At 43.7% G+C, this 22,253-nt stretch overlaps 1 protein-coding gene across 1 annotated transcript; it reads right to left on the reverse strand.

Annotated features, from left to right (window-relative positions):
- Positions 1-4,939: 4,939 nt before the first annotated feature.
- On the reverse strand, positions 4,940-16,998 carry LOC132581035 (aquaporin-5-like). Its single transcript, XM_060252071.1, has 4 exons — positions 16,621-16,998; positions 9,549-9,713; positions 7,576-7,659; positions 4,940-5,140 (listed from the first exon to the last, which is right to left on the reverse strand). Exons 1-4 carry the CDS (start codon positions 16,996-16,998, stop codon positions 4,940-4,942), a joined length of 828 nt encoding a protein of 275 aa, XP_060108054.1.
- Between the last annotated feature and the right edge of the window lie 5,255 nt (positions 16,999-22,253).

Below are 22,253 nucleotides of genomic sequence, written 5' to 3' on the forward strand. Positions count from 1 at the left end.
TTCCCCCTAACCCCATCTTCCTCAGGTTTCACCACCTAAATCTCCAGGTGTCTCGCAAGCCAGAGCTAGCAGCCCTGCCCCCACCCCCCATTTCCTGACTGTCTTCCACCACTGGACCTTCAAAGGAGTCTTGACTACTTGAGCTTTTAATTAGGCAATGTATGGGCCTCTTTCTCCTTAGTTCTCATCCTCTCCTCTCTCACCCATTCTGTCAATCTGTCCCCTCCCATATCTGTGGCTATGCTTTCTCAGTCATTCTCTTGATTATGGTATGTCCTCATTTCTATTGCCTCTCAATCGACTTTCCTTTCTTGGTGTTTTCTCTTTCTGTTTATCCATGCTCAAAAGGATCAAATTTAAAAGTTGCCTTCATCTCCTCCCCCACATTTACCCCTGAACATCACTACAAGATTGCACTTGTATAGTATCACTACAAGACTGCTCCCACACAGAGTTAGGAGATGTACATTTAAAGGTCTCATAACCTCATTTCCCCCTTTCTTCCCCAGTAACCAGAAGGAAGCCCCGTGAGTCAGAGACAGACAATGGGTGGGCCCTAGGGCCATTAAACAAGCTTGACTATCCTGGAGTGGCAATTATAAGCTACTCTGCCAGACAAGCCTGAATTTTGGCTAGAAGTATAGACATGCACAAACACCACACCTCACCTGTTCTCATGTAAAACTGATAGAAGCTATTGATTATTTGCCAGACAATCCGGCTTTATTATCAGTTCATTGGCTCTCTGTCAGCTTGATCTGGGATCACATCCTTCACAGCATACTGAGTTAATTTTGAAGTGAAGTGAGTTGATTCTGAAGTGGCGTGACCAGACAAGTGGTTTCCTTGTGGTGGCTGGACATTATCTCATTGTGTTCTTCACTAAGTGTACCAAATATGCATGGGTGCTGTTTGTACCCAATCTGATGTGGAATAATTCTCCTATTCAGCTTGATTTGGGGCTGACCCCCTGGTCCAATCTTTTTGAAACTTGGAGGGTGTTTTGAGGAGAGGCACTGGATGCTATGCTGCAAATTTGGTGGCTCTACCTAAAAAATACAGGCCCCACAGACCTCCAGATACCCACAGATCAATTCTTCATTAAACCTTATGGGAATCGGTTTCCATAGGGAATAATGGAATGCTTTCTGATGACCCCGAAGTGGGGGGAGGGCCTCTAAACTGGAGGATCCCCTGCCCCCACCTGGGGATTGGCAACCCTAGTATCACTTATGTATTTAGTCTTTTTGTACTGTGTATCTTTGTGGATACTGAAGATATTTGTAGCCATTGATACCCTAAAGAGCCTTACTCTGAAGTAATAGCAACTGGACTGGAGTGGATGAGGATTCCTATGAAAACCTCCTTGCTTTTGTCAAGCCAAACTTTGACAACACCCACAGCTGAAAAAAGCCAAACAAGCGCCGATGAAGCCAGTGATCGTACACAAACTGTGGGAGCTCTTTCAAGCAATACTCAATCTACTGTTGACACTTTTGAAACAGATGATGATCATAGTGGTCAACATGAAAGTACCGTGGAACAAGAAGAGACAGAGCAGAAACAGGAAACAGGAAGCAAACTCAGTGATTTCAAAGAATACAGTGACCTTGCAAACTGGCCCATAACAGTGGATAATGATTTCATACAGAATTGTTTAATACAAGACATTGGTTTTTTTTTTCAAAGTAAAAAAAAACAGACGATGTATATACCAAATCCAACAGGTTTTACAAAGAGGAAAACAGAAGTTTCTCAAACAAATACTTTAAATAAAGATTGGAAAATGGTCAGATGGTGATGAGATCCTGTTAGTTTATTCAAAGAGCAAAGGCTAGATATACTGTTCTGCTTGCAAGCTCTTTTCTAAATGCCAAACATTACTTAAAACAGCTGGGTTTTCTGACTGGATGAATGTACTCAGAACTCTGGAGAATCATGAAGATAGCATGGAACATAAGAGGGGAATGTTGTGTTGGATAACAAGAAAGTCAGATAAAAACACTGTGGACCTGCAACTTGAGGAACAGATGGGAAAAAACATAAAGTACTATTTTGAAGTACTGAAAAGAGTTGAAGCTCTTATAAAGTTTTTAAATGAAAGAAGTTTGGCATTTAGAGGTCATGAGAGAACTAGGGCTCATCAAATAATGGAAATTTCATGGGGGTCATTGAACATTGCAGATTTCAACCCATTTTTACATGAACATCTCAATAAATGTAAAAATGAAAAATGACTTACCTAACCAAAACCATGTATGAAGAACTGATAGAAGTCATGGGGAAACTTGCGCAAGATGAAATTGTGAATCAAATCAACAACCTAGACATCGGATACTGCTCTATTATTGTTGACTCCATGCCTGACCCGATACATGTTGATGAGCTGGTAATTGTGGTTCGATACTGCTATAATGGAAAACCCTGTGAGAGTTTTTTAGATTTATACCTATAGAAAACCATTAATCCATAACCTTGTTCAACAAAATACAAGAAGTCCCAAGTGAACATAAGCTTTCACTTGAAAATATCCGTGGTCAGTCCTATGATAATGCATCTAACATGAAGGGCTCAGAGAAAGGGCTGCAAGCACTCTTTAAAAACATTAACAGGTATGTGGACTATGTACCATGTGCAGCCCATTCACTCAACCTTGTTGGAGTAAAGGTAGTGTCTACTGTGCCTGAAGCTGTTGACTGTTTTGGCATTTTGTGGGAGCTGTATGTTTTCTTTTCTGGATCTCCATGAAGACGGGGAAGTTTAAACACACAGGGCAGTCTAGATTTTTCACTAATGAGCTTAAGCATAACTTGATGGTCTGCACAATATTAGGCAGTCCAGGCAATTAAAAATGGATATACAGGTATTTTTCAAACTCTCAACACAGATTTTTGAAGACTCAGAAGAGAAGCCTGAATGTAAATGAGATGCAAAGAATTTATACCACAAGTTGGTAAAGTTACAATATGCTATTTTAGCAGTTGTTGGGGAAGAAGTTCTTGAGTGTTTTAATAAAACAAGCAAGAAACTCCAAACCCCTGGTTTTGATGTATGTGAAGGTTATTTTCTGCTATTATTTTTATTTTTGTTTGTTAAAGAGCTCTGAAAAAATTCAGCCAACCGGATTGTACACCATGAATCAGAAGCAAAAGCTTTGTGTGAAGATATCACCTCAAGTTATTCTGATGCTTCCAAATGCATTGTTGCAAAGAAATTTTCAGATGGAACAAGTGGTAGGGCTTCTTTGAAAGGAACTGACAAATTCAGGATAGAAGGTCTAAATCAGCTCTATGACTGCTTGGTAATCCAACTAGGCAAAAAGATTGACCCATATGAGCCGACTGCAAAAAGTTTCAAGTTCCTCTCAAAATTGGTGAACAATTCTGAAATTGATGAGGATCAGGGCTTTTTTTTTAAGCAGGAACACATAGGAATGCAGCTCCGGCTGGCTTAATATGGGTGTGGCCTAATATGCCAATGAGCTCCTGTGTGAAACAATGGTGACATCAGAGGTGTGGCCTAATATGTAAATGAGTTCCTGCTGGACTTTTTCTGCATAAAAAGCCCTGATGAGGTTAATATTGCATTACAAAGATGGTATTGACCACAAATCAGTAAACAAGTGTTATCAGTTCAAAGAATATTTACACCCTAGGAAATCCCAGAAGAAAACACAACATCTAAAATGCAATGCGCAGAAGTTCTTCAGCTTATTTGTGAGCAACGCCTGATTGAAGTGTTCCCTAATATTACTACTGCGTTTAAGCTGTACTTGACAATCCCTATCATAAACTGTGAAGCAGAAAGGAATTTCTCAAAGCTTTCCTTTATAAAGAACAAATTTCTGTCTACCATGATTGAAGAGCGCTTAAATTCTACCTGCATATTGTCTGTAGAAAGTGACATTGTAAGGAAGCTCTTGTATGACAAAAATGTATTGCTAGAAAAAAAAGAAGAGTATTTTGTAAAATGTACTTCATATAGTATGTATTCTTATAAAAATAAATGATTATATCAGCTGTGGTCTTTGCTGTGTTTTATTTAATCATTCTATGATGCATCATGCATGTATACAGCATTTCCCTAATTTTCATCCCCTGTATCTCAGAAACATAGGCATAACCTAGGAAATTTTTATTCACGCAAATGATTTTGACATGTGAGATAATGCAGTAGAGCAATTTTAATCAAAATATGAGATGTAGTGGTTAAATTTTTAAAAAGATTTGTGGTAGGATTGCCAAGTCCAATTCAAGAAATATCTGGGGACTTTGGGGTTGGAGCCAGGAGCAAGGGTGTGACAAGCACAACTGAACTCCAAAAGGAGTTCTGGCCATCACATTTAAAGAGACCACACACTTTTTAAATGCCTTGCCTCCATTGGGAATAATGAAGGATGGGTCACCTTCTTTTGGGGCTCATAGAATCGGACCCCCTGGTCCAATCTTTTTGAAACTTGGAGGGTGTTTTGAGGAAAGGCACTGGATGCTATGCTGAAAATGTGGTGTCTCTATCTCAATAAATTGCCCCTCCAGAGCCCCAGTTACCTATGGATCAATTCTCCATTATACCCTATGGGAATTGGTCTCCGTAGGGAATAATGGAGTGCCCAGCAGACATCCCCCCTTGCTTTCTGATGACCCTGAAGTGGGGGGAGGGCCTCCAAACCAGGGGATCCCCTGCCCCCACCTGGGGATTGGCAACCCTAATTTGTGGTGATCTGCTATGGAACAACCCCATTGAAGAAGATAACAATGGTTACCGAGACTTAACTGCTGGTGTGAAGGGGCTCACTGTATGGCTCATTTTCAAGGGTTCCACCCACCACCCCATTCTCTGCCATTTGGGCCTTGAAGTCCTTGCAAAGGCAACAAGGCCCTTTGGACCTTGTTGGATCTTGCCCTATTGTTGCTGGTTGCAAAGGGGCCCCCATAACAGTTCAAGCTTCAGGGCCCCAGAAATGTAGATCTGGCCCTGAGCTGATGCTAACTTCTGATGAAGTTCTTCGTTCATGTCCTGGATTGAAGACACCTTGAATAATAGCCATTCTCTCATCCATGGTCAGCTTGTGAGGGTAAAGAACGTAGTTATATATTACAGAGGCCAAGGTCGCACCAGTGATGGGTCCCATCCAGAAGACCTAGGGAAAGACCATAATCATGTTGGAATATAGCAATGTCTTGTGTACAAAGAAGAGGAAAGAAGATCCTGCAGGGGACAGCAGATTCTACTTAAACAGGACCAAGTACCTTCTTTCCAAAGGGGGCTTTTCCTTGGCTGTCTGCAGAATGCTAGTCTTAAGGGTCTATAACTCTCTGCCTCTCTCTCCGCCTTCTAGCTGGAAAGGCAGGTAGGTTTGTCTCTTCTTTTTCCTATCCAGATTATTAGTTCTATGAATAAAGCTTTTGTTACTCATAATCAGTGTCCTAACTGATGCACCGGCATTCTGCCAACAAAGCCAGCTAGACTGTTTACATAACTCTTTTTTTTTTGGTAATGGCAAATCACTGCCTATAATTTCCCCAGTTTTACCTTTGAGGAGGTTTTAAATGCCTTAAATTAATATGTATGTGTGTATTTATGTATAGTTCACCTTTCTTACTATGACTCAAGGTGGACTATTCATTGGGTTATCAACTCCAGGTTGGAAAATTCCTGGAGATTTGGGACTGGAACTTAGGGATGGTAGGGTTTAAGGAGAGGAGCACCTTTGCTGGGTGTAAACCATGTATTCCACCCTACAAAGCAGCCATTTTTTCCAGAGAAAGTAATCCCTGAAGCCTGGAGATGTTATAATTCCTGATCTCAAGGTCTGTAGGCTGGCAAACCAATGTATAAAAAGTAATGTAATGGGTCTAGGAAATGCAGAAATTTGAAACAGAGCTGCCATCTGAACAGATCAAGCACGACATGTTAAACGATGCACAGCATGTTATTACATTAGTAGAAGCACAGTGCATTTTCCTGGGCCAATCTGTCATGATGTAGTCTTGTTTCCTTTAACATGGCTTGCAAAATGCCAGGAGCACAGGAGCCTTCCTGACCTCCTCAGACAGGCTGTTCCCAAGGGTGGGGGAGAGTACAGAGAAGGAGTGGGCAGTGGTTGATATTGTCCATTTGCGGGTTGATGTCCATTTGCAGTGTGGCACCTGCAGAAGGCCCTACTCAGATGAGCAAAGTTATCATGATGGGCAGGGCTTATTTTTTGTAGCAGGAACTCCTTTGCATATTAGGCTACCCCCTCCTGATGTAGCCAATCCTCCTGGAGCTTACAGTAGGCCCTGTAAGATCTTGGAGGATTGGCTACATCAGGGGTGTGTGGCCTAATATGCAAAGGAGTTCCTGCTACAAAAAAAGCTCTAGTGGTGGGTCATAGGTGGAGAGGTGGTCTTGCAGGCATGACAGTTCAAGGCCAATAACAGCTTTGTAAATGATAGCCAACATCTTGAATTTTGCTCAATAACTGATGGGTGAACACACATGAACAAGATTTCTCCAAGCTTTTTTTCCCTCTTTCTTTCAAAAATTAACTGTGGAACACTAAGTAGAAAGTTACACCCTTCTAAGTCCATTAAAGTCAATGAGCCTAGAAGGGTGTAAGTTGGTTTGAACACATGAAACTGCCTTATACTGAATCTGGCCCTTGGTTCATCTAAGTCAACATTGTATACTCAGACTGGCAGCTGCTCTCCAAGATCTCAGGCAGAGGTCTTTCACATCACCTACTGCCAGATCTTTTAACTGGAGATACTAGGGATTGAATTTGGGACTTTCCGCATGCCCCACAGATGCTCTACCATTGAGCCACAGCCCCTCTACTGACTTTGCATTGTCAAAGTTTGAATTGAAGAGGTAGAGATCCATAAATGAATGTGGCATTCTTGAGCAAGCTCTGAGATGTAACTTTCTTTTTGGAACATGAGATTTGTAGTGTTCTCTGATTATTACTGATTACCACTGAAAACAAGGAGGACACTGGCAGCGTGGGCTGGCAGTAGGGACAAGATCTATTACGAGCTGAGCCAGACTTTGGAGTTGTCTCAGTCCAGTCAATAATGAGGATTTCCCTCAAACTCCATATTCTGAATGTGCATCTTTTCATTATTGCTGTAGTGCCACATCTGAATCCTCAATGATGCAATTCTAAGTAGAAGTACACCCTTCTAAGGCCATTGAGTCCAATGAACTTAGCAGGGTGTAACTCTGCTTAGAATTGCACTACAAATTACTTGTGTCCTCCTCAGTCAGTTCTTTTTTGGCTGTCTCCCCAGTAGGATTATCAACTTAAAGGTGGGGCTTGGAGTTCTTCCAGAGTTACAACAGATCTGCAAATGATGGAGATCATTTTCCCTGGAGGAGATGACAGCTTTGGACCATTTTCTCCAGGGGACCTGGCCACTGTAGGCTGGAAAGCAGATATAATTCTGGAAGGTCTACAGGCCTAACTTGGAGGTTGGCAACTCTATACCAGCCCCTCACAAAATCTACTCCTTGATCCAAATCCCACAAACCTAAATCCTTAGGCATAACCAGTTTAGACAGTCTCTCATGAAGAAAAAGTAAAGACAGCCTTACCCAGTGATTACAGCTGAATTTCCCCAATACAATGGCGGGTCCAAATGATCTTGCTGGATTTATAGAGCATCCCGTGTAATTAATCTGTAAAAGGCATAAGGAGAATGGTTTAGATTTACGATGTTCCTGTCTCAGTTTCTTCAGGAATTCTTGCCATCTGGTACTCAGGATCACAATCAGTTCTTCAGAGTAACCAATTAATCTGTTTCTAATTACTTCCACTCAATGGCACATGTGAATTCCCCTCAAAACCCACTATTTTCTGCATCATTCCTTAATATCCTCTGCTGGGAAACGCAGCACATAGCTAGGACCAGCACCAGCCCACTAAAATGCTTCAGCCTCACTCTCAGTGGAAGTGGTATGGTCTGGAGCAGTGTTCCCTCTGAGTTAGTGTGAGCCTCCAGCTCACACATTTTTGTCTTAACCCTGGAAAAGAGGCCCAAGAGCAAACTAATTTATGCAGTAGCTCAAAACTTTATTGACAGTAGCTAACAAAGTCATCCTTCCGAGGTCGGTAAAATGAGTACCCAGCTTGTTGGGGGGAAAGTGTAGATGACTGGGGAAGGCAATGGCAAGTCACCCTGTAAAAAGTCGGCCGTGAAAATGTTGTGAAAGCAATGTCACCCCAGAGTTGAAAACAACTGGTGCTTGCATAGGGGACTACCTTTACCTTTTTTTAACAAAGTAGAATTTTTGCTCACAAGAGTCCACAGCTTTGAGGGAGTATTGGTCTGGAGTACAGATGAAAAAATTTGCTTCTGCCAATTGTTTACTGTAAATGGTGACACCAAACGCAGTTACCAAATATTTCAGCATAATTTTTGGTGCCCTAGATGTCTACATCTGAATTTTAAAATTCTCGTATTTTAGTAATTGATATTGAACAGTTTGATGGCTTATACAATAGTTGTATGCAATGATAATTTGTATGCAGCAGGATTCAGTATTTAATATTTTCTGACATAATATCAGGCAGTAATTAACAGTTTATAAAATCTGATGTTTGATATCTGCCAAAAAAAATCCCAAAGCAATCAAGAGATGTCAAGAAATCAAAAAACAAGCCAGTTGCAAAATCTGACATTCAAAATATGATAAATGCATTTTATATTTTGTACCTCATTTGGGATTTGGTCTCAACTTTCATCTGGAAAAGTAAGGAGAACTCATGTCTCCTTTTGGGGCAATTATTAGACTATGTATAAGAACAAAAGAAGGCAAAGGGGCAAAACCAAGTACTTCATATTTTAAAAGCAGAATAGAGACAAAAGACATGTGAACATGCTGAAAAGTAATATAAAAACATCAGGAAAGAGAGAATCAATATTGGATCCAATAATTCTCTTTCACTGGCTTTCCCCAAAAGAACAAGTCTTTTATTGGAATATTGCACTGAATTGTTGCCAAATTAGAGCAGGCCTATTTCATCTGTGATTTTTGAGCCAAAAGGTAATAAACTATGTTTGCTTTAGCTTAAAAATGCAAAGCAATCCTATGAGAAATTTCACTGAAGTTATCAGAATTCTTTTGGTTTCTCTGGAAATCCCTCAGGTTATTTTTTTCCCCTGGGGAGAGAGAAAGGAAAAGTAGGAGGTTAAAACATTTCCTTTAAATGTGCTTGAAATTTGACTTCAGGAGGAATCTGGTGATGATATCAGTATGTATACAACACCTTTCTCTTCCCAGTGCCCAAGGCACTAATCTTATCAAAATTATTTTGCCCCCTTTCAATTAGAAGTTGTTATCTTCTAATTATGCAATACTTTGACCACATCTGAAACACTGAAAATCTAGTAAATAGTGCATTTGGGTTTTTTAACTAATTTCCCCAATATCAGTAATTTTTTAATGCAAGAAAACTTTTCTACTATCAATGTTCAAGATAGTTCATCTAGGAGTTGCTTCTTTTGGCCTGCTCCAAGAACCCTTTTGTTCAGAAAACAGTCAACAATAACAGTTCAAGCACTCACCCCAGTAAGGTGAGCCATGGTGACAGCTAGGCCAATAGCCAAAGCAGGATTGTCCTGATTATCAGTTCTGCGTTTATCAGTGGAGGAGAAGATGCACATGACCACAAAGAAAGTCAGGATTATTTCTACCACCAGTGCCTCACCCGGGGATACGTCATCAGAGAGCTGCCAAGATATAAGAAAACTGCACATAAATACATAATGTAGACATCATGGTACCTCAGAAGTGAGTTCCCAGAAACTGATCTTTTAATGTATACCAAAGTTCTTCCAAACTTCAGCTCCTTCTGGATTTTTGTCAGCATCGTGGTGGTTCCGATGATTACGCTATTGGTGCTATCATTGCACACCACAGGTTTTCTTTGTTTTATCCCATCAGTGTTCCATCTGTTCATAATCATGTTATGTATTAGTTTTCTGCTTTTTTTTTTGTACATGCTCTGAAGCATTGCAGCACTTCAGCAGCTTCAAGGGGGCTGAGAAATCCCTTTATGAATACATACCTGACCCACCACACCGCACGTGAGAGTCATACCTGGTATATGCAGGGCTTTTTTTGAGCAGGAATGCACAGGAAAGCAGGGGTATGGCCTAATATGCAAATAAGTTCCTGCTGGGCCTTTTCTACAAAAAAAGCCCTGGGTATATGTGTCTCACCTCTATTGAGTACCCTTTCCCCCATATTTGAGCATTTTCCCTCACTGGCTCGCCCTGAAAAATGTCTCCTTTACCTGACTTGCATCAGGTACACAGCATCATAACAGCTTGCTTTCTTTGACTGCATGTTTTTGTTGGAGCAAGAATCTACATAAACCCAGTCTGACAGCTACAGTATGACAGCTGGTGATCTAGCTGCCAGGCTAGGTCACAGTGACCTGATCAGCAGACCGGCTTGAGCCGGCAGAAGCCAAGTGATGCAATCTGCTGAGTCAGCACGGCCAGGATTGGCTGCTTGGACTATATATGATCTGTGTGTGCATCACACAGGTCTCTCCCTGTGAGATGGTGGTTAGGCGAAGCACTTTGTCCGTGGAGGTGATATTGTATAGACTGCACAAGAGAGCACTTGTTGTGTATATATGTTAATACACCTTTTGGCACTAGTTGCACGTGTCTGCCTGATTTTCTTTCCTGAAGCCCTGTGTCGGGCAAGTCATCTCCCTCACTCTGCTACTCCCGCTCCGACAGGGTTATGGGCCCAGCACGCTTCCGCTGCGCGGAGGAGAGAGTTGAGAGTTGAGCTGACTGTGAGTTTGGAAAGAGCCGGAGGCGAGGAACGCCGGTGAAGGACACAGAAGCACCACCGTTCTCTGTTTGAGAGCCAGAGGGACGTCGGCAGCCAGCTGTGAGGAGGAGTCGGCACGATGGCTCAGCAACAGCTTGGAGTAGCCGTTGAGAAGCTCACCTCAGCCAACTACGCGGTGTGGAGCCTGAGAATGCAACACTACCTCAAGCGTGAAGGGCAATGGCTGTTCGTGAGTAACCCCCCTGCTGACTTATCTCCTGCCGAGACTGTGTTGTCGGATAAGGCACTGGCCAACATAGTGCTATCTATAGGAGATGACCAGCTGGTTTATGTGCGAGGGAAGGACACTCCCAAGGCTGCCTGGGACGCGTTGAGTGCGGTGCATGTTAGCACCACTGCTGGTTCCCTCATGGCCTTGACAAGGAGGATGTTCCGCACCGTTATGCCGGCTGGAGGGTGTGTGAAAGATCACATCAAACGGCTAACGGACTGTTTCGTTGAGCTGGAGGCAAGAGGCAAGACTGTAGCTCCAGACGACAGAGTGTACATTTTGCTGTCGTCGTTGCCACCTGAGTACACTCCCCTGATAACTTCTCTGGAGACGGTGGACGTAGCGACCCTGACCATGGAATACGTCTGTGCCCACCTGCTTGACTTCCAAGAGAGAATTGCGGCCGTGAGCTGTCCGGGGGTGTCGGCCGGGCAGCGTGCTGTTATCGGTGTGTCCGGGAAGACAGCCAAGAATGAGCCAGCTTCTGCTGCTGGCAGGCGTCCGAAGGTGGAGGAAGTGGAGCCGACTGCGTTTGCAGTCCGTCGCTGCTATGGATGCGGGTCGTCGCAGCACCTGCTCCGAGCTTGCCCTGAGAGGGAGAAGAGGCGGGGGCGTGTGCGGCGAGAGCGGAGGACCGCCAGCCCGTGTGAGGAAGCAACCCGGCTGGTCACGTCTGCAGTAGAGAGCACAGGGTCTGCTTGGATTTTAGACTCCGGGGCAACGAGCCATCTCTGCTGCGAGAAGGAGTTGTTGAAAAACATTGACAGTCCTGAGCATAAGTATGTGAGATTGGCTGATGGGACCACTGCCAATTCTGTTTGCTCAGGCAATGTGGAATTTCCTGCACTGAAATGTATGTTGCAAAATGTGTTGTATGTACCCTCACTGCAGTCTAACCTGTTGAGTGTTAGCACACTGTTTGACCAGGGATACCAGGTGAGATTTGAGAAAACCTGCTGCAAAATCCTGGGAGGTGGGGGAAAGTTGCTTGTGACAGGAAAGAGGGAAGGTAAACTGTATGTGGTCCAGAGTGATTGTGCCCAGGTGGCTCAGGTGTCGAATGAGCCTGTGCACAATAATTGTATACATTTGCTCCATAGGAGACTTGGGCACTGCGGATTTAGGGCGTTAAAGAAAACCCTGGAGCTTGTGCCTAGTTTGAAAGTAAATCCTTGCAAATGTTACTTGGATTGCCAGGTCTGCAAGAAGACCAAAAGCAAGGCGTGTGCTGTTGCTAAAGAAAGCTCAAGGGAAAGCACACGAGCCCTGGAACTAGTCCATTTAGACGTTATTGGCCCATTGCCAAAGAGTCTGTCGGGGAGGAGATACTGCTTGGTGGCCACCGACGACCACACGAGGTACGCGTGGGTTTTCACCATGGTGCATAAGTCTGAGGTGTATAAGACATTCACCAAGTGGGTCAAAGCAGTGGAGAGACAATTAGGGGTTAATCTCCTGGCTGTACAAACCGACAGAGGGGGGGAATTCTTATCTAACCAGGTGAAACGTTGGCTGGAGAACAAGGGCATTGCCCACCGTCTGACGAACCCGGCAACGCCCCGAGAAAATGGGCATGGGGCTGTATTGCAGAATGTGATGTATTGCATGTTAGAGGATGCACAACTGCCAATGACCTATTGGGCAGAAACCATACATGCAGCTGTTTTTTTGCAAAATAGGGTTTGGTGTAATACTGTGAAAAATGTGCCTTACAGGTTACTGTTGAACAAGACCCCAGATTTGAGTTCTTTAAAAGTCTTTGGGTCACGGGCTCGGGTTGGCATCCACTCCACGAGTAGCGGGGAGGGGGATGTCCGGGCAGAGAGCCTAATTTTTCTGGGCTACAAGCCAAGGGCCAGGTGTTATCGTTTCTGCAATAGCAAAAGCAAGATAACACTTAGTAAGAGTGCCCAGTTCAATGAAGAAAGCAGCTGGCCAAGGTTGCACTCCTTGCAGAAACAATTTGTCCTGCTGCCAAGTAGCGATAACGATGTTGGAGCGCAGCCCAGAACTCCAGCCCAGGAGGTGGCACCCAGTGGGGCTGGAGAAGGTGAGCCGAATGCTGGCACAGAGCCCGACGAGCAGAGTCAGGAGGCAGAGCCTCAAATGCAGGAACTGGAGGTAAAGTGTGAGAGTCAGGAGGTTCAACGCCCAATTACAGGGGCAGAGCAACCAGCCCAGGAGGTGGGAACAGAGCAACCCGAAGAAGACAAAGCTGGTCCAAGCACAGGGCCACGGGTGTCTGCCAGGTCCACCAAAGGCCAACGTCCCGCTAGGTACAAGTGTCCCTATGTCACTCTGACTGTCAATCCAGACCCACCCGGATTTGAGGAAATGTTAAAAGAAAAGGCTAAGAAATGGAAAGCCTGGGTGGCAGAGTGCGAGGCAAGGGAGAAGGAGGCTGAAGCCAAGCGTCTGAAAGAGCTGGCTGAACAGGAACACGATGATGTGTTTTACAATCATGATGAGTTCCTGAACGAATTCCGGAAAGGGTTCCGAGCTACGTAAATATGAACTGTAATGTTGCTGGTGGACATGTATGTAAACTGTGTAAAGTGTTTTGGTGCACTGGGTTTAAATAGATTAGGAGGTGTGTTGGAGCAAGAATCTACATAAACCCAGTCTGACAGCTACAGTATGACAGCTGGTGATCTAGCTGCCAGGCTAGGTCACAGTGACCTGATCAGCAGACCGGCTTGAGCCGGCAGAAGCCAAGTGATGCAATCTGCTGAGTCAGCACGGCCAGGATTGGCTGCTTGGACTATATATGATCTGTGTGTGCATCACACAGGTCTCTCCCTGTGAGATGGTGGTTAGGCGAAGCACTTTGTCCGTGGAGGTGATATTGTATAGACTGCACAAGAGAGCACTTGTTGTGTATATATGTTAATACACCTTTTGGCACTAGTTGCACGTGTCTGCCTGATTTTCTTTCCTGAAGCCCTGTGTCGGGCAAGTCATCTCCCTCACTCTGCTACTCCCGCTCCGACAGTTTTCAGGTTAGCTGCATGCAATGCAAAATGTATTTAAAAATGGTGCCCAGGGATGCACTAGAATTTCCTCTTGGGGATGAATGAAGGAATAGTAAAGGAAGGCAATGGCTGGTTGCTGGTGTCTGGCCTCCCAGCAGGACTGATGGCTTGTTTCAGTGCAGCACAGGCACCCTCTAGCACTGAAATGTTGAAACACTGGCATGCAAATTTTAAAAAATGCATGATGCCCAAATGGCATTCCATGTGGGAAAAAGTGTCCAGATTCTGAGCAAGAGGCCAACTTCCACATTCATTCTGCAATTTAAAAAATGTACAGGAAAAACTACTTTAGGAATGAATTGGGGGCCAGGGATGAGGAAAACCTGGGACACCTCAGGGATGTTAATGAAATTGTTTGGACACAACCAAAGCCTGGTAACATAAGGGAATGAAAACAGAACATTAGTGCAATCTGGAAAACACCTTTCTTTCCCATTGTGGTCTGATAGATGGCTACTTGTCTAACTGGTTTGGTGGATCAAATCAGTGGATTTGTTCTTTTTGTTTTTCCAGGAACCATCCTTCCCTTTTCTCTGCCATTCTCAGCTCCACAATAGGAGTTAGAAAGTAGATTAAAAACCATACTTAGCCTGACAAGTTCTTTAGGATAAAATAAGGCTTAGGGTAGGGTTACTATCTGCCCTTTTTCACTCAGACATTATGGGAACTGAAGATCTGTGTTTGGCATTCATGAACAAAAGTTCATGATGAATTTTGGCCAGGTCATAGCTTGCAAAGTAAAGTTCATAGTAGGTCAACTAGTACAAACTTCCCATGAACTTTCCAGCAGTTCATGGTGGCTTGAGGCAGTATGTGAATGGCTACATTTTCAGACAGACTATCTTCAAAGCATCAGGGGGGCAGAACTTCGAGGGCAGGTAGAGGAGCATCTGAGGGAGGTCCCCTGTTACTTTGATATCTCTGGCTTGCACAAGACCTGTTCTATACACTTCTGAAACTGTGCAGGTTCAGGAGTGTATAGAACAGATCCTGTGCAAGCTAGAGACTCCAAACTTACAGTGGACCTCCAGCTGATTCTCTTCTACCTGCCCTCCAAGATTGGTGACAATTAGATTTATGGGGTCCAAGTTATACCCCCCCCCCCCAAGAAGATGCCAAGTGAATCATTTCTCCAGAAAGCACTTTCCTGGAGGCACCTTCTAGGGGGTGGGGAGCATAACTTGGACCCTGTCAATTCAGTCCTCACCAAACTAGGAGGGCAGGTAGAGGAGAGTCAGCCAAAGATCCCCTGAGAGTTTGGTGTCTTTAGCTTGCTGGGGGGCATTCTACTGAGTTACAAACCAAACCAGTTTGTTTCACCCCAAAAGGTTTGTGATGGTTTGTGGTTCATGAATGGGACATGCCGCAAGCTGAACCACATTTTTGCAATTTGTTCCCATCCCTGAATTTGTGTGTGTGTGAGGTACTGTCAGTGTGGTGCATTGTTCAGAATGCCATTTTGTGACCTGAGAGTCTCTGTGACAAAAGCTGATTGTTAACCAGGCAAGTGGGTCAATGAATAAAAATATTTTTCTGAAGTTGTATCATCCTTTTTAAAAGGTCTAGCAGGATGTAAACACATGTAACAACTTTTCTGGATGGTCTGTTCTATCTGGAGAAAATAGTTGCATGAGCAAGTCATTTTCAGCTGAGAAGTGGTACAAAGGGGGAAATGACAGATTCTATCCTACAGCAGGGCTGTAGCCAGGATTTTAAAAATTGGGGGCCCTTTTAAAAATCAGGGGCGCTGAGAGGCTTGTCACTTCTCAGAAGCTTTCTAGGTGAAAGCTGGAGGCTCTGAAAGTGGCCAAGTCGAGGCAGCCAACCCTAAAATTTTGGAGTCACAAAGGGACTGCACCTTGTGTGCAAGCAGGGGTTTTCCCTTCCACCTCCCTCTCCCCCAGTCCTGCATTTTGCAGTCAGCAGCTCCATCCATTCTCCCCACTCCCTGGCCCAGTCCACTCAGCTTCTTCTGCCTCCTGCTCCTCTGCCTCCCTCCTCTCCACTATGCCCTGCTAAGCTCTCCTAGCTCCAGCTGCCACTGATGATGCTTTGCCAGCTCAGCCATGGCAGAGAGAGAGAGAGAGGCAGAGGAGGGCCCTCTGGAAGTCAGGGGGCAGTGCCCCTACAGGCCCCCCTGTGGCTATGCGCCTGTCCTACTGTGCTGCTTTCCCACTGCAAATCCCCCTCCCAGAGTCACTTTTCTCTATACAAGGTTGGGTTTAAAAACAAATCCTAGTTCCAAAGTGATAACTTTAGCCCAAGATGCACAAAGTTCTGCATAAATTACCAGTCTGCAGTCAATTTGTCAAGGTCTCATTTCAATCTCTTATGCACTGTTGATGAAGCATGTGCTCCACATTGCTGTCCAGAAACAACCATCACTTAGTACCAGCCCTTACAGAATAGCCACTGTCATAGCTGTTTTTGTTGGTCATTCATTTGTTCAACTCTAGAGACCAGGAATCACTCAGACAAGGTTACAACAGAGTAGTCATTTCCATGGCAAATCAAAGGACTTACGTCATTGAGGGCTAATGTTCCATGGACCTTGCTAGGTGTCAATGAATAGATCAGCCCTGCACCAACAATAGCTCCCATCAACTGTAATGCCACGTAGAACACCAGACGGAAGATGGAAATTTCGTTCCCTACAAAGAAGGCAATAGTTACCGCTGGGTTGATATGCGCACCGCTGATGTGACCAAATACTTGAATCAAGGTAGCAATGGCTAGACCAAAAGTCAATGAGATCTGGAGGACGCTGGGCTGTTGTAAGGGCCAGTTGAAGGCTGCACCCAGAGCAACAAAAATGAAGAGCATGGTGGCTACAAATTCACACATAACAGCCTTAACAAATGGCCTGGTGAAGAGTTCTGGCTGCACTTGTGCACTTGCCATAGTCAGGTCAGAGAAGAGGTTGGCGGTGACATGGAATCCTGCCTTGTAGTCCCCAAGGGATGGAAATGAATCGTATGGACTTTGATGTTTATATAGACAGAAAGGGACTGCTTTAATGATGGGTGGGGCCAAGAAACCAGTCATTTTCTTGGAATTTGAAATATTTCCAGGTTAAAATCCTCTTAGCACATTTCACTGTTAAGGGGCCCCCAACTTCACCAAAGTTCTCCTTAGAACGTTAGGTCCCTCCCTATGGAATCTGAAGTTGTCCAATATTTTTCATCTTGAGTTTTGTAGAAGTTTTATGCAGGAGTCGGCATTCCAAACATGTTATTTTATGGCACAGATATGTATATTTAATATGGTGCTAATGAATAATTTATCCATGAACATTCTTGCATATAGGGCTTTTTTTTGTTTAAGAAAAAGCCCACCAAGAACACGTTTACATGTTAGGTCACACCCCCTAACACCAAGCCAGCTGAAGCTGCCTTCATGTGCATTCCTGTTTTTAAAAAGCCCTGCATGCATGAAAGAAGGAGCTCCAGAGGTCTTGACATTTTCTCTCTCCACAAAAACCCATTCACTATTATTTTCACCTCTCTTTTTTTCCAGCAGATCACAGCAGTTGGTTCCTTTTTGTCCTGCTTCTCTAAAGCCAGGTAGGGTAGCCTACTTGCTAGCAGGTCTAGAACAACAACAAAAAGCCCTGTCTTGAATGGATGCTTAATGAGATATTTAGTAGGTGATGCGATTGACCTCTGTGACCTCTATTTCCATCCAGTAAGCCTCTATTAAAAAATCAGAACATATCCCTCCTGCCAAATTGGTTAACCTCCCTCTCCCCTGGTTGCCTTTTTCCCCTGAGCAATCCTAAGATCATATGAGATACCTCAATAAACACAATGGGGCAGTCCCTGTTTGAAGCTGGAGGAAGTTATTCCAGCCTCAGGAGCATTCCATCAACTTAAGTGGCTCTTTCTCCAACTGAACAGCCATTAAAGTTGGGAGAAGACTCCTTAAGCTGGAAGAAGGCTTTGAACTTGCTCACTGGAGTGGTGGGATACAGGTCATTGCGGTCATGATGTCATAATAGCCAGTTAGATCTGGCTACATTATGAAGTGACAAAGCCATTTGGGCAGACTGGGCTGTAAACAGGGCCTAGGAATTAGCCAAACTGAGAAGCTCCTATAGGGGCCATTTGGTCAAACCAATCCAACAGCAGTGGTGGTGGTGGTGGTGGTGATGATGATGATGATGACATAGGCACAGCCAATGGCAGTGCAGGAAAAGGTGATGAGTGAGTCAGGTCAGAACTGACTGGTCCCTATGGGATGGCACTGCAGGAGCTATTCAGCTCACTCTCAGAGCAGCAACACAGGAGGAAGTGCCAAACCAGTATACACCTCTCATCGTCACCATATTTGCCACACACATGAGGTAAGAGTCTATTTGCCGCTTGGCAGAATGACACAGAGAGTTAAAAGATGAAAGGACAATAAGAAGAAATATGAAAATATGAACACATGAAGGTGCCTTATACCGAATCAGACCATTGGTCCATCAAGGTCAGTACCATCCACTCAGACTGGCAGAGGCTCTCCAAGGTCTCAGGGGCAATAACCATTGAAATTCCATTATGCTTTTAGGAAGAAGGACCCTGTGCCAGAAAAGTTATTGGGAGTGTCAGAGTCCCAGTACATTAATTTGAAGTGTGTGTATGTGTGTCTTGGGCGGGGAGGTAACCATCTAAGAAAACTTGGATCCACAGGTAGTATTCACATGACATATTTGTGTATACATCTTCTCAGACTACAATATTGAATTGTCATGTACCTGCACACTGAATAAACTTCCCTTTTCACTTGTGTGTTTTGTCTCTCTGTGTGGAGTTTTACTCATCAGGACTAGTAAGTACACATGTGTCGTATGGTGAACAATGCGTCCCAGGAATCAATTTCTTATTGTAGAATGGCGCCATCCCATCATTCTTCAGTGTTTTCTGCCTGATGTTGTACTTTGGTTTACTGCCTGATGTTGACAGTGAATTGCTTTCCAGTTGCCACTCTGTAAATTGAATGATAGGGCAATACTCAGGCACTACTCCAAACCACCCCCACATGCCACAAATGATTGACACAGAAAGAGGGTGGGAGAGGACTAAGATCTATCCTAAAGGAAATGATTATCAGGTCAACATGCCGTGCAAACAGCTATACCACATGAAGAGACAGTGTGCAGTTCCCACATCATGCACACTGCAATTTCTAAATGCCTAGGATCCAGGTGCGGCCTCTTCTATAACCACAGGACACTTCAAAAACCTCATGCCCACATACCATAAAACTGGTCTTTAAATTAGAGTTATTGCTGAAATTCAAAGCAAACTTGGGGGTTCTCTTCAGGTAAACAAACTGAAGAATGCTGAGGGAATCAAAAGGAAGTTTGAATACATTAAGTTGCCTTGTCAGAGTACTGTTCTTTCATGCACAGAATGGTCTACTCTGACCAGCAGTGGCTATCAGGTGGAGGTCTTTCACATCACCTACAGACTCATTCTTTTAAAGGGAGATGCTAGGATTGAACCTGGGACCATGGGCATAAAGGTAGATGTGCTAAAACTGAGCCACAGCTCTACAACAGAAGGCATCCTTGAGAATTCCTACCTGATCCTTTTAGCTGGAAATGGTGGAGTAAACCTTCTGCATGCAAATCAGATGCTTTACCAATGAGCCATGGCTCCATCCCTAAATATAGCTTAAATAAGACTAATTTCTCACACATTTTATAACATTTTGAATGGACTTTTCTTAGCACAATCCTAAGCAAAGTTATACCCTTCTAAGACCATGGACTTTAGTGAACTTAGAAAGGTGTAGCTCTGCTCAACATTGCACTGCATGTCTACTACTAATAATAACTTGAAGACCCATCCATCAAAATCTCGTCACCTACCAGTTGAGACTACTGGTATAACAACCTGGAGATTATAATGAATATGCATTTCAAATATTTTAAAAGGAATACATAATATCTTTTATGCAGGTAACGATTGGATGCAAGCACTCTGCAATGTCTTGGTGCAGTCCACAAGTGTCTTAGCAGTACTACCCATATTGTGCTGAAGCAGAAACTTTGCATGATGGTTGACTGACACTGATCTGAAAGCTCTGTTAGATACATCAGCGCCTTTGCTTGGTCTGTGACCGTAAAGAGACTGACTGACAGAACCCACAAGGGCACTGATGGAACAAATGATGATTGTAGTAGATTGGAACCTAGATGTTCTGCTCTGAAAAGGGTTTCACTCCTGCAAAAACATAGGAGTGGATTATGGCACGCAGAATGGATTCTCCAATTCCCTTCAGTAATATGCAGACCTGACCTGGATAGCTCGATCTCACCAGATCTCAGAAGCTAAGCAGCAATGGCTCTGGCTAGTGTTTGGATGGGAGACCAACAAAGAATACTATGGTTGTGACATGGAGGCAGGCAATGTCAAATCACCTCTGAATGCCTCTTGTCTTGAAAACCTTATAGGGTCACCATAAGTCAGCTGTGACTTGATGGCACTTTCCACTACTATGTTCAGAAACCTTATGTAGATAAGCCTGAGACAGATAAGAACAAAAGTAGAGCCCTGTTGGATCAGACCAATAGTCTACCTAGACTTACACAGTGGCCAACCAGTTCCTCTGGAGAGTCAACAAAAGGACATAGAGGCTAACTCCTTACCCTGATGTTGTCTCCAGACTCTGGGATTCAGAGGATGTGGAGGTTTTCTTTAGTCTTCATGGCTAGTAGACTTACTCCATGAACCTAACGAATCCCCTTTAAAGTTGTTTATTCCTGTGACCAACACTACATCTTCTGGCAGAGAATTCCATATTTGAATAACTCTCTGTGTAAAGTAGTATTTCCTTTTGTACCTCCTAAACCTACTGTTCATCAGCTTCATTGGATGATCTCAATTTTTAGTTTTTTGGGAGAGGGAGAAATTTTTTCTGTGTCTGCTCTCTCCACCCCATGCATAATTTTATAAACCCCTATCATGTCCCCTCTTAGTTGTCTCTTTTCTAAACTGAAAAGTCTCAGACTCTTCAGCCTTTCCTCATAGACAAGGTGCTCCAACCCCTTAATAATCTTGATTGCCCTCTGTACTTTTTCCAGCTGTGCAATATCCTTTTTAAGATATGATGTCCAGAACTGTACACAGGATTCCAAATGAGGCTATATCATAGATCTATATAGGGCCCTACAGCACTGGCTGTTTTATTCTCAATCCCTTTCCTAATAATCCTTAACATAGAGTTTGCTTTTTTCACTGCTGCAGCACACTGGGTTGACACTATCATTGAGCTATCCATCATGACCCCAAGATCTTTTTCCCTCTTAGTCTCAGCAAGTTAAGACCTCTTCCTGAAAACAGGGGCTGTGGCCTCGGTACATGCTCCACACTCTCTACAGCGAACAGAGGAGCAAAAAAGTCATAGAGTTTCTCTGCCATCTTCCTATCTTCCTTTAGCAATCCTTTTATTCCTTTATCATCCAAAGGTCCCACTGCTTCTCTGGCTGGTTTCCTGCTCTGGATATATTGAAAAACATGTTTACTGTTTGTCTTGATGCTCTTAGCAGCCTGCCCCTCAAAATCTCTTTTTACATGCCTAATTAATGACTTACATTTCTTTTGCCAGCTTCCTTTTTACTACTCCCCTCATTTTTGTAAGTTCCCTCTTTTGAAATCATATTACACCTTTGGACTTCAGGGTTAATTTTCCATTGATCTGTATGCTGATCTTTATAGCATTGTGGTCACTGTTCCCAGTTGGTGTAACAACTTCTACATCTCTAACCAGGGCCTGAGTCCCACTCAGAACCAATCCCAAGATCACCACCCATCTGGTTGTTTCTGTGCCTGGCTGTTCCAGAGCACAGTCATTTATGATGTCTAAGATCTCATTTCCATAGCTTGACTTGAGCACATGTTTACCCAGTCAATGTGAGGGTAGTGGAAACTCCCAATATAATAACATTATCTGCTTTAGTCACCTTCCTTATTTCCTTCTCCAACTCAAAATCAGCCTCAAGGATTTGATAGTAGACTCCCACTGTTAACTATCCCTTGGGACTCAAAATTTCCACTTACATTGCTTCTGTTGGGGAGTTAATTCCTCATAATGTTTTCTAACTTATTTGATACTATGGCTTCTTTGATGTACAATACAACACCACCCCCAATCTGTCCATCCCTGTC

Source organism: Heteronotia binoei, chromosome 13 (genome assembly GCF_032191835.1).
Source record: "Heteronotia binoei isolate CCM8104 ecotype False Entrance Well chromosome 13, APGP_CSIRO_Hbin_v1, whole genome shotgun sequence".
Taxonomy (NCBI): Eukaryota; Metazoa; Chordata; class Lepidosauria; order Squamata; family Gekkonidae; genus Heteronotia; species Heteronotia binoei.